Source organism: Eucyclogobius newberryi, unplaced genomic scaffold (genome assembly GCF_026437365.1).
Source record: "Eucyclogobius newberryi isolate DKJ021-1_F unplaced genomic scaffold, fEucNew1.0.hap1 SCAF_9, whole genome shotgun sequence".
Classification (NCBI taxonomy): domain Eukaryota; kingdom Metazoa; phylum Chordata; class Actinopteri; order Gobiiformes; family Gobiidae; genus Eucyclogobius; species Eucyclogobius newberryi.
The window spans coordinates 11,543,968-11,556,467 of NW_027316532.1; the positions used below are offsets into that span (position 1 = coordinate 11,543,968).

The 12,500-nt window shown below is 48.7% G+C and overlaps 1 protein-coding gene across 1 annotated transcript in view; it reads left to right on the forward strand.

Annotated features, from left to right (window-relative positions):
- The window catches only part of LOC140353807 (epidermal growth factor receptor substrate 15-like 1), a 40,772-nt gene that overhangs the window by 16,743 nt on the left and 11,529 nt on the right, over window positions 1-12,500 (forward strand). Inside the window, exons 11-20 of the mRNA XM_072438553.1 lie at window positions 261-417; window positions 1,855-1,917; window positions 2,122-2,207; window positions 2,368-2,440; window positions 3,077-3,238; window positions 6,110-6,307; window positions 9,431-9,607; window positions 10,863-10,989; window positions 11,143-11,193; window positions 11,810-11,943. Of these exons, the coding sequence (XP_072294654.1) occupies window positions 261-417; window positions 1,855-1,917; window positions 2,122-2,207; window positions 2,368-2,440; window positions 3,077-3,238; window positions 6,110-6,307; window positions 9,431-9,607; window positions 10,863-10,989; window positions 11,143-11,193; window positions 11,810-11,943 (1,228 nt within the window). The remainder of the gene's footprint in view (window positions 1-260; window positions 418-1,854; window positions 1,918-2,121; window positions 2,208-2,367; window positions 2,441-3,076; window positions 3,239-6,109; window positions 6,308-9,430; window positions 9,608-10,862; window positions 10,990-11,142; window positions 11,194-11,809; window positions 11,944-12,500) is intronic.

Here is a 12,500-nt window from a genome sequence, read left to right on the forward strand (position 1 = left end):
AGACAGTTTCAACACGTTTCTGTTGGATTGACATAAAAATATAAGTGTAATATAAAAGTGAGGGTTCTGATCAATGCCCCCGGGTCAGAGTCAGCTCACAGGTGGGTGTGTCCCCCGGGTCAGCTCACAGGTGGGTGTGTCCCCGGTTCAGCTCACAGGTGGGTGTGTGTCCCGGGTCAGCTCACAGGTGGGTGTGTCCCCGGGTCAGCTCATAGGTGGGTGTGTCCCCCGGGTCAGCTCACAGGTGGGTGTGTCCGCAGGGCCCTGGCAGACACCAGGCAGATGGGGAAACTGTCCCGGGAGCAGTTCTCTCTGGCTATGCACCTCATCCAGCAGAAAGTGAGCAAAGGGCTGGACCCTCCGCAGACGCTGAGCGCAGACATGATCCCCCCGTCTGAGAGAGGGACCCCGGGGCCGGTGAGTTTACCTGTTGTAGTCCTGTGTCTAATGTATGGAAAAGCTCGGGTTCATCATAACGTTCTAAACTGCAAGTATCGTATTATAACCTGGAAAAGTCATGGAAAATCAGAATCCAGGTCCTGGAAAAGTTTGGGAAATTTAGAAAATATTTTGCTTTCAGAAATAATTGCCGAAATCAAAAGATAAATCAAGGACGTAGCGTGTAGTTAAGCAGTGAATCAAGCCCATGGCCAGTTCCAAAAAGTAGCTCCCACTGCTCTCTGTAGCTACACCACCGGGACCGGGGCCCGGGAACCAGGGACCAGGGACCGGGGACCAGGGACCGGGGACCAAGGACCAAGGACCGGGGACCAAGGACCAGGGACCAAGGACCAGGGACCGTTTACCGGGGACCGGGGACCAAGGACCGGGGACCAAGGACCGGGGACCAAGGACCGGGGACCGGGGACCGGGGACCAGGGACCAGGGACCAAGGACCAAGGACCGGGGACCGGGGACCAAGGACTAGGGGCCAGGGACCGTTGACCAGGGACCGGGGACCAGGGACCAGGGACCAAGGACCAAGGACCGGGGACCAAGGACCAGGGACCAAGGACCAGGGACCGTTGACCGGGGACCAAGGACCAAGGACCGGGGACCAAGGACCAAGGACCGGGGACCAAGGACCGGGGACCAGGGACCGGGGACCAGGGACCAAGGACCGGGGACCGGGGACCGGGGACCGGGGACCAGGGACCGGAGCGTACTTGGAGCACGAGCTGCACGGAGGACGGCGCTCGGATCAGAGCTGTGCTCAGGCCAGAAAACCTGTTGTGCAGCATCATAACTATTGGAGGAATGAAAATCGATAAAGAATCAACATGGAGTTTACTCGACAGAATAAACACGTGCGCCTGCTTCACAATATTACAACTGTGTCCGGGACAGAGAAGCTGCTCAGAGCTGAAGATGGAGCCAAACACAGGAGGATCTCAGAAGAAAACCTGTTTGTGTCTGTGAAAGACTTGAGACTGGGGGCAGAGCTTCACCTTCTGGGGGCGGAGCTTCACCTTCTGGGGGCGGAGCTTCACCTTCAGCAGGACCACGAGCCTGAACATAAAGCCGGAGCGACAATGGAACGACTTCAAACCAAACATCATCATGTGTTAGAACAGCCAACGTCCAGACCTGAGAAACTTCTGTTCACAAACGCTGTAGAGACAAACCCCAAAAGACTTCCACAAACTATTGACTCAGGATTAAAGAGTTTTAATGTTGCACTTTTATGTTTTTTAAAGTAATTTAATCTGGAGATGGAGCTCGATTCAGGCAAGGTTTTCTATAAGCCCTTTCCAAACAAAATATGAATATGAACACTTGCTCTTCATCATCATGTGGAGTCTGAACATTGCGTTGTTGTAAGTGCACGTGTCACATGTCACATGGTGTGTGCAGGGCGTGGCAGGATTCATGGTCCCAGCAGCATCTGACATGGCGGCTCTGTCTGACATCAGGAGGGTAAGTGATCAGGAGGGTTTATGTGCTGTTGTGTTCTTAGTTTGCAGGTGAAACGTCTTCAACTTAAAATTAAGACCGTTGACGACTTAAATGCTTTTTCTCGTTATTAATGTATTCCATTGTTAACCATTCCATGTGCTCCGCCCTCGGATCCCCGGACCCCCCCTCAGTCCTCTCCTCACTGTGCTCTGTCTGTGCCTGTAGGACAGCTCCAGCTCTGTGGGGTCAGGAGAGTTCACCGGCATCAAGGAGCTGGATGACCTGAGCCAGGAGATCGCCCAGCTGCAGAGGTGAGAGGGCGGGGTCACAAGAGCAGACAGGTGAGAGGGCGGGGTCATAGGAGCAGACAGGTGTTAGGGCGGGGTCACAGGAGCAGACAGGTGAGAGGGCGGGGTTATTATGTTATTGACAATCACCATTATAACTGTAGAATAATAATAATTGTGTCAGGGAGAAGTACAGTCTGGAGCAGGACATCCGAGAGACGGAGGAGTCCATCAGGCACAAGACCACCGAGGTCCAGGTGAGCACCTGTTTGAGTGTTTAGTGATTGAATTCCTGTTTTCAAGCAATACATTTCAAGCCCCTTCAAATTATAGCCGGCGGTGTTAGCATTGTGGACGCATGTAGTGCGATGCTAACATTAGCATTCTTGGCTATTTTGGGCCATTTGACCACTTCATTCTTCTCCATGTCTCTGTCTGTGTTTTGTACAATTTATATCCTCAACAAGTCTGCAACGTCCCCTTGTGCAACGTCCCCTTGTGCAACGTCCCCTTGTGCGACGTCCCCTTTTGCGACGTCCCCTTTTGCGACGTCCCCTTGTGCAACGTCCCCTTTTGCGACGTCCCCTTTTGCGACGTCCCCTTTTGCGACATCCCCTTTTGCGACGTCCCTTTTTGCAACGTCCTCTTTTGCGACGTCCTCTTTTGCGACGTCCCCTTTTGCCACGTCCCTTTTTGCGACGTCCCCTTTTGCGACGTCCTCTTTTGCGACGTCCTCTTTTGCGACGTCCCCTTTTGCCACGTCCCCTTTTGCGACGTCCCCTTTTGCCACGTCCTCTTTAGCGACGTCCTCTTTTGTGACGTCCCCTTTTGCGACGTCCTCTTTTGCGACGTCCTCCTGTGATGAAGCCTTGTGACCTGTGCCTCCGCTTTAGGAGATGCAGGAGGATCTGGACAGGGAGACGGCGGCGCTGCAGGAGCTGGAGGCCCAGAAGCAGGAGGCCCATGAGCGTCTGGAGGAGATGGACCAGCAGAAGAACAAGCTGGAGGACATGCTCAACGAGGTCCGCATCAAGTGCCAGGAGGAGTCGCACATGGTGAGGCTCTGGATGAAATGTCCAAATGAACACAATTCCAGATGTAAATGTTTGAACTATTGAAATAACAATAATAATATGTTTAAGGGTTAATATTCATTTGTCCATAAGATGAAACAATACCATATTAAAATGAGAATATTCACTGGAGATATTTCCAATTTATCAATCCAAAAACCCTTCATGAGTTATTTCTATTTCAAGCCTCATGATATTTTCCAGTCCTTTGTGTAACACAAAGAACAAATCACATTTGTGCTGTAAAGTTATACCGCTTAAACGTGGTTAAGTAACAGTACATGTATGTACAGTACACAGTCATGTATGTACACAGTCATGTATGTACAGTACACGGTCATGTATGTACACGGTCATGTATGTACATGGTCATATATGTATAGTACACGATCATGTATGTACAATACACGGTCATGTATGTACACGGTCATGTATGTACAGTACACGGTCATGTATGTACAGTACACGCGGTCATGTATGTACACGGTCAAGTATGTACAGTACACGGTCATATATGTGCACGGTCATGTATGTACAGTACACGGTCATGTATGTGCACGGTCATGTATGTACACGGTCATATATGTACAGTACACGTTCATGTATCTACAATACACAGTCATGTATGCACGGTCATGTATGTACACGGTCATGTATGTACAATACACGGTCATGTATGTGCACGGTCATGTATATGCAGTATACGGTCATGTATGTGCATGGTCATGTATGTACAGTACACGGTCATGTATGTACACGGTACATACATGGTCATGTATGTACACGGTCATGTATGTGCACGGTCATGTATGTGCAGTACACGGTCATTTATGTACACGGTTATGTATGTACACGGTCATGTATGTACACGGTCATGTATGTAAAATACACAGTCATGTTTGTGCACGGTCATGTATGTACAGTACACAGTCATGTATGTACAATGCACGGTCATGTATGTACAGTGCACGGTCATGTATGTACACAGTCATGCATGTACACGGTCATGTATGTACAATACACGGTCATGTTTGTGCACGGTCATGTATGTACAGTACACAGTCATGTATGTACAATGCACGGTCATGTATGTACAGTGCACGGTCATGTATGTACACAGTCATGTATGTGCACGGTCATGTATGTGCAGTACACGGTCATGTATGTACACGGTTATGTATGTACACGGTCATGTATGTACACGGTCATGTATGTACACGGTCATGTATGTACAGTACACGGTCATGTATGTACACGGTCATGTATGTACAGTACACAGTCATGTATGTACAGTACACAGTCATGTATGTACACGGTCATGTATGTACACGGTCATGTATGTACAGTGCACGGTCATGTATGTACAGTACACGGTCATGTATGTACACGGTCATGTACAGTACATGGTCATGTATGTACAGTACACAGTCACGTATGTATAATGCACGGTTATGTATGTACAGTGCACGGTCATGTATGTACACAGTCATGTATGTGCACGGTCATGTATGTGCAGTACACGGTCATGTATGTACACGGTTATGTATGTACACGGTCATGTATGTACAGTACACGGTCATGTATGTACACGGTCATGTATGTACAGTACACAGTCATGTATGTACAGTACACAGTCATGTATGTACACGGTCATGTATGTACACGGTCATGTATGTACAGTACACGGTCATGTATGTACAGTATACAGTCATGTATGTACAGTACACGGTCATGTATGTACACGGTCATGTATGTACACGGTCATGTATGTACAGTACACGGTCATGTATGTACACGGTCATGTACAGTACACGGTCATGTATGTACAGTACACAGTCATGTATGTACACAGTCATGTATGTACACGGTCATGTACAGTACACGGTCATGTATGTACAGTACACAGTCATGTATGTACACGGTCATGTATGTACACGGTCATGTATGTACAATACACGGTCATGTATGTACACGGTCATGTATGTACACGGTCATGTACAGTACACGGCCATGTATGTACAGTACACAGTCATGTATGTACAGTACACAGTCATGTATGTACACGGTCATGTATGTACAGTGCACGGTCTTGTATGTACAGTACACGGTCATGTATATACACGGTCATGTATGGACAGTACACGGTCATGTATGTACAGTACACGGTCATGTATGTACAGTACACAGTCATGTATGTACAGTACACGGTCATGTATGTACAGTACACAGTCATGTATGTACACGGCCATGTATGTACAGTACACAGTCATGTATGTACACGGTCATGTATGTACAGTACACAGTCATGTATGTACAGTACACGGTCATGTATGTACAGTACACAGTCATGTATGTACACGGCCATGTATGTACAGTACACAGTCATGTATGTACACGGTCATGTATGTACAGTACACAGTCATGTATGTACACGGTTATGTATGTACACGGTCATGTATGTACATGTCATGGAGTCAAAGCCGTGTGCTGTCTGTGGGGGGGGCTGAGGGGCTCACAAGGCAAAAGTAAAAGCTGTTGATATCCTATGTAGGCCAAATGGCAAATGCTCTGACCTCTGTGTAACCTCTGACCTCTGTGTAACCTCTGACCTCTGTGTAACCTCTGACTGCAATATCTGTCTCCAGTAGAAGTTCCTGGAACCTTTCAGATTCTCAGATCACATGTGTCTGTGATGTGAGTCTGACCTCCACAGTCAGGTGTCTGACCTCCACTCTCAGGAGTCTGACCTCCACAGTCAGAAGTCTGACCTCCACAGTCAGGAGTCTGACCTCCACAGTCAGGAGGAGGAGCTGACCTGGGCTAAGGCTGACCTGTCATCTTTGTTCTGCTCAGATCTCCAGCCTGCAGAGCCAGATCCACTCTCAGGAGTCTGACCTCCACTCTCAGGAGGAGGAGCTGACCCGGGCCAAGGCTGACCTGGGGAGGCTGCAGCAGGAGGAGATGCAGCTGGAGCAGAGCCTCAGCGCAGGCAAGATCCAGCTGGAGACCATCATCAAGTCCCTGAAGGCCACGCAGGATGAGATCAACCAGGTACTTACACCTTCCAGTGGGTACTCTCCACCAGATCAGGAGGGACACCCTTAACATGCAGATGGAGTCTGTCCCTCTCACATTGTGGACCATCATGTCCTCCTCCTCCAGGTTCACTGAGCTGCAGAGGTCAAACTCCTCCTCCTCATGACCAGTGCAGGAGCTGTGCTTTAGTGACCATCTGGCAACACAAATGACTCATGTGTCATTGTGCTTTCTGATTGGAGGATCTTCTTCTCATGTAATTAAGAATAAATCAACATTAAAACTATATTTGACTTGAGCTCGTGGAGACAGAGGTTTATAACATCTGAAATAAACTCTACTCCTGATATGATTGTGAGTCTAAGCGTTGGGAGAAGTGCCTCCTCCTTTAGTGTTCTTCTAGCCTGCTCCTCTCCGCTGTGTGCTCCTCTGACAGTGTGTGCTCCTTGTGCTCCTCGTGCTCCTCTGACAGTGCCGTGTGCTCCTCTGCTCCTCTGACAGTGCCGTGTGCTCCTCTTTGTGCTCCTCTGACAGTGCCGTGTGCTCCTCTGCTCCTCTGACAGTGCCGTGTGCTCCTTTTTGTGCTTCTCTGACAGTGCTGTGTGCTCCTCGTGCTCCTCTGACAGTGCCGTGTGCTCCTCTTTGTGCTCCTCTGACAGTGCCGTGTGCTCCTCTGCTCCTCTGACAGTGCCGTGTGCTCCTCTTTGTGCTTCTCTGACAGTGCCGTGTGCTCCTCTGCTCCTCTGACAGTGCCGTGTGCTCCTCTTTGTGCTTCTCTGACAGTGCTGTGTGCTCCTCGTGCTCCTCTGACAGTGCCGTGTGCTCCTCTTTGTGCTCCTCTGACAGTGTCGTGTGCTCCTCTGCTCCTCTGACAGTGCCGTGTGTTCCTCTTTGTGCTCCTCTGACAGTGCTGTGTGCTCCTCGTGCTCCTCTGACAGTGTGTGCTCCTCTGACAGTGTGTGCTCCTCTGACAGTGTGTGCTCCTCTGACAGTGTGTGCTCCTTGTGCTCCTCGTGCTCCTCTGACAGTGCTGTGTGCTCCTGTGCTCCTCTGACAGTGTTGTGTGCTCCTCTTTGTGCTCCTCTGACAGTGTGTGCTCCTCTGACAGTGCTGTGTGCTCCTCTGCTCCTCTGACAGTGCCGTGTGCTCCTCTTTGTGCTCCTCTGACAGTGCCGTGTGCTCCTCGTGCTCCTCTGACAGTGCCGTGTGCTCCTCTTTGTGCTCCTCTGACAGTGTCGTGTGCTCCTCTGCTCCTCTGACAGTGCCGTGTGCTCCTCTTTGTGCTCCTCTGACAGTGCTGTGTGCTCCTCGTGCTCCTCTGACAGTGTGTGCTCCTCTGACAGTGTGTGCTCCTCTGACAGTGTGTGCTCCTCTGACAGTGTGTGCTCCTTGTGCTCCTCGTGCTCCTCTGACAGTGCTGTGTGCTCCTGTGCTCCTCTGACAGTGTTGTGTGCTCCTCTTTGTGCTCCTCTGACAGTGTGTGCTCCTCTGACAGTGCTGTGTACTCCTCTGCTCCTCTGACAGTGCCGTGTGCTCCTCATGCTCCTCTGACAGTGCTGTGTGCTCCTTCATGCTCCTCTGACAGTGCCGTGTGCTCCTCTTTGTGCTCCTCTGACAGTGCCGTGTGCTCCTCGTGCTCCTCTGACAGTGCCGTGTGCTCCTCTTTGTGCTCCTCTGACAGTGTCGTGTGCTCCTCTGCTCCTCTGACAGTGCCGTGTGCTCCTCTTTGTGCTCCTCTGACAGTGCTGTGTGCTCCTCGTGCTCCTCTGACAGTGTGTGCTCCTCTGACAGTGTGTGCTCCTCTGACAGTGTGTGCTCCTCTGACAGTGTGTGCTCCTTGTGCTCCTCGTGCTCCTCTGACAGTGCTGTGTGCTCCTGTGCTCCTCTGACAGTGTTGTGTGCTCCTCTTTGTGCTCCTCTGACAGTGTGTGCTCCTCTGACAGTGCTGTGTGCTCCTCTGCTCCTCTGACAGTGCCGTGTGCTCCTCTTTGTGCTCCTCTGACAGTGCCGTGTGCTCCTCGTGCTCCTCTGACAGTGCCGTGTGCTCCTCTTTGTGCTCCTCTGACAGTGTCGTGTGCTCCTCTGCTCCTCTGACAGTGCCGTGTGCTCCTCTTTGTGCTCCTCTGACAGTGCTGTGTGCTCCTCGTGCTCCTCTGACAGTGTGTGCTCCTCTGACAGTGTGTGCTCCTCTGACAGTGTGTGCTCCTCTGACAGTGTGTGCTCCTTGTGCTCCTCGTGCTCCTCTGACAGTGCTGTGTGCTCCTGTGCTCCTCTGACAGTGTTGTGTGCTCCTCTTTGTGCTCCTCTGACAGTGTGTGCTCCTCTGACAGTGCTGTGTACTCCTCTGCTCCTCTGACAGTGCCGTGTGCTCCTCATGCTCCTCTGACAGTGCTGTGTGCTCCTTCATGCTCCTCTGACAGTGCCGTGTGCTCCTCTTTGTGCTCCTCTGACAGTGCCGTGTGCTCCTCGTGCTCCTCTGACAGTGCCGTGTGCTCCTCTTTGTGCTCCTCTGACAGTGTCGTGTGCTCCTCTGCTCCTCTGACAGTGCCGTGTGCTCCTCTTTGTGCTCCTCTGACAGTGCTGTGTGCTCCTCGTGCTCCTCTGACAGTGTGTGCTCCTCTGACAGTGTGTGCTCCTCTGACAGTGTGTGCTCCTCTGACAGTGTGTGCTCCTTGTGCTCCTCGTGCTCCTCTGACAGTGCTGTGTGCTCCTGTGCTCCTCTGACAGTGTTGTGTGCTCCTCTTTGTGCTCCTCTGACAGTGTGTGCTCCTCTGACAGTGCTGTGTACTCCTCTGCTCCTCTGACAGTGCCGTGTGCTCCTCATGCTCCTCTGACAGTGCTGTGTGCTCCTTCATGCTCCTCTGACAGTGCCGTGTGCTCCTCTTTGTGCTCCTCGTGCTCCTCTGCTCCTCTGACAGTGCCGTGTGCTCCTCTGACAGTGTGTGCTCCTCTTTGTGCTCCTCTGACAGTGCTGTGTGCTCCTCGTGCTCCTCTGACAGTGCCGTGTGCTCCTCTGACAGTGCCGTGTGCTCCTCTGACAGTGCCGTGTGCTCCTCGTGCTCCTCTGACAGTGCTGTGTGCTCCTCTTTGTGCTCCTCTTCTCCTCTGACAGTGTGTGCTCCTCTTTGTGCTCCTCAGGCTCGCAGTAAGCTGTGTCAGATCCAGGACAGCCAGCAGGAGGTGTCCCGCAGCATCGAGCAGTTCAACAGCACCCTGAATGGCACCCATGGGGGCAGTATGACCAACCTGGCCGACATGGGGGAGACGTTCAGTGATCGGGAGAACGGGGGATTCACGGCTCCCAGACCCGCCCAGGTACGACTACATGGATCCATCATGGAGCATTATCATCCTCAGCCTGGGACATTACGTGTTTGGGTTTGCTAAGTATTGTCACACGGTTTTGTAGTGTGGTATCACATTGACCCACATGTATCGCAGTACTTATCGCAGTACTTATTGCAGTACTTATCGCAGTACTTATCGCAGTACTTTCATCTTGTCTATAATAAAACTGCAATGCTTCAATACTTTCACAGTGACAGTGACAGTGTGCAGTGACAGTGTGCAGTGACAGTGACAGTGTGCAGTGACAGTGTGCAGTGACAGTGTACAGTGACAGTGTGCAGTGACAGTGACAGTGTGCAGTGACAGTGTGCAGTGACAGTGTACAGTGACAGTGTGCAGTGTGCAGTGACAGTGTGCAGTGTGCAGTGACAGTGTGCAGTGACAGTGTGCAGTGACAGTGTGCAGTGACAGCGTACAGTGACAGTGTGCAGTGACAGTGTACAGTGACAGTGTGCAGTGTGCAGTGACAGTGTGCAGTGACAGTGTGCAGTGACAGTGACAGTGTGCAGAACAGGAGAGAGTACAACTGAGTACTGCAAATACTGTGATATGATCAAATACTGTGACGTTTGTGAGGTTTGAGACGTTTGTTACAGATAAAGGCGTGTGTCAGTATTGTTTACATATTTTGGTGCCGATTGATTCCAAAAGTGAAGTATTGTAAGTATTAAGTATTGTAACCTCATACAAATATCACTTTCAGAAACTTTCAAGGAAAAGTATTGCCGTTCTTAATAATACTGAAAGTAATACAAATGTACTTTTTCTTTTCATTTATTATGGGTAAAGTATTGTGATATTCATTCATTTCAAAGTGCAGTATATTGTTTGTAGTAATACATTAAAAGTGCAGTATATTGTTTATAGTAATACATTGAAAGTGCAGTATATTGTTTGTAGTAATACATTGAAAGTGCAGTATATTGTTTATAGTAATACATTGAAAGTACAGTATATTGTTTGTAGTAGTACATTGAAAGTGCAGTATATTGTTTGTAGTAGTACATTGAAAGTGCAGTATATTGTTTGTAGTAGTACATTGAAAGTGCAGTATATTGTTTGTAGTAATACATTGAAAGTGCAGTATATTGTTTGTAGTAGTACATTGAAAGTACAGTATATTGTTTGTAGTAGTACATTGAAAGTGCAGTATATTGTTTGTAGTAGTACATTAAAAGTGCAGTATATTGTTTGTAGTAATACATTGAAGTACACGTTGCAGGTGGAGGACCCGTTCAAAGTGAAGGCGTCCGTGTTCCCCGTCCAGCCTCAGCCCGTGTTCCAGCCTCAGGAGCTGCACTGTGACCCCTTCCACTCCGAGGACCCCTTCAAGAGCGACCCCTTCAAGGGTAACTCCACCCTCACTCCTGCCCCGCCCTCTCTTTGTGTCACATGATATGGTTGCAGTGCATGCTGGGTGCTCTCTGCCTTTTGCTTTCAGCTTATGATTGTCTTCTCTTTTCTCTGTTGCGTTCCCCTTCTTTTGCCCTTTGACCCTGAAGGTGACCCTTTTCAAACTGACCCATTTGCAAAGCTGCCCACAGGAACTACAGGTATATATCCTCTGCCAGGACGTCCCAAACAATCACACTCTCTTTGTGTTATTGATGTGTAAATGTAAAGTCACCTAAAGATGCTTTAAAAGGATTTAAGTATTTGAATATTCAGCTTCACAACATCAGAAGTACTTAAGAGTTATTCTGGTAAAAAGCAGAGGTCCAAGAAAGGACTGAAGTATTTGGAGTATTTGGAGAGGAAATGTCTGGCCATAATATCGGATTTGAAGGACAAAACATTGAACATTAGACAAGACAAAATAAATCATATCTGAAGGAGCAAGAAAGACAAACGTTCAAGCCGTTTCAGATCGTCCACATGAAAGCGTTTGTATTTGTATTTACTCACAGGGAGTGAAAAAGTACTTGTGTTTGTCCGAGTAAACGTGCCACATTACTGTCCACTGTCCCCCCTTACTGTCCTCCTTTACTGTCCTCCTTTACTGTCCCCCTTTACTGCCCCCTTTACTGTCCCCTTTACTGTCCCCCTTTACTGACCCCCTTTTACTGCCCCCCTTTTACTGTCCCCCTTTTACTGTCCCCCTTTACTGTCCCCTTTACTGTCCCCCTTTAGCCTGTCCTTCTGTATGTGACGCGTTTGTCTCGTGTCCAGACCCCTTTGGAGGAGACCCCTTTAAAGAGACCGACCCGTTCAAGTCGTCTTCAGAAGATTTCTTTAAGAAGACGACAAAGGACCCGTTCTCCACTGCAGACGCTTTCAACAAGAGCGCCACGCTCCCATCCAAGGTAAAGTACTATTACAAGTGTTATTACAAGTGTTATTACAAGTGTTATTACAAGTGTTATTACAAGTATTATTACAAGTGTTATTACAAGTAGAAAAAGCTTCAGTTGTAGTCATCTGGACTCAGTTAGAAAAAATAGACGTTTCGACTCTCATCCAAGAGTCATTGTTATTACAAGTGTTATTACAAGTGTTATTACAAGTGTTATTACAAGTATTATTACAACTGTTATTACAAGTGTTATTATTAGTGTTATTACAAGTATTATTACGAGTATTATTACAAGTGTTATTACAAGTGTTATTGCAAGTATTATTACAAGTGTTATTACAAGTGTTATTACAAGTGTTATTACAAGTATTATTACATGTATTATTACAAACGTTATTACAAGTATTATTACATGTATTATTACAAGTATTATCAGAGTCTAGGATTACAACTCTGAATATAGATTAAAACAATTCAGGACTCAGGACAGAGGGACAGAAGTGACCCAAATGCGACCCAAACGTGACCCAAATGCGACCCAAACGTGACCCAAACGTGACCCAAACG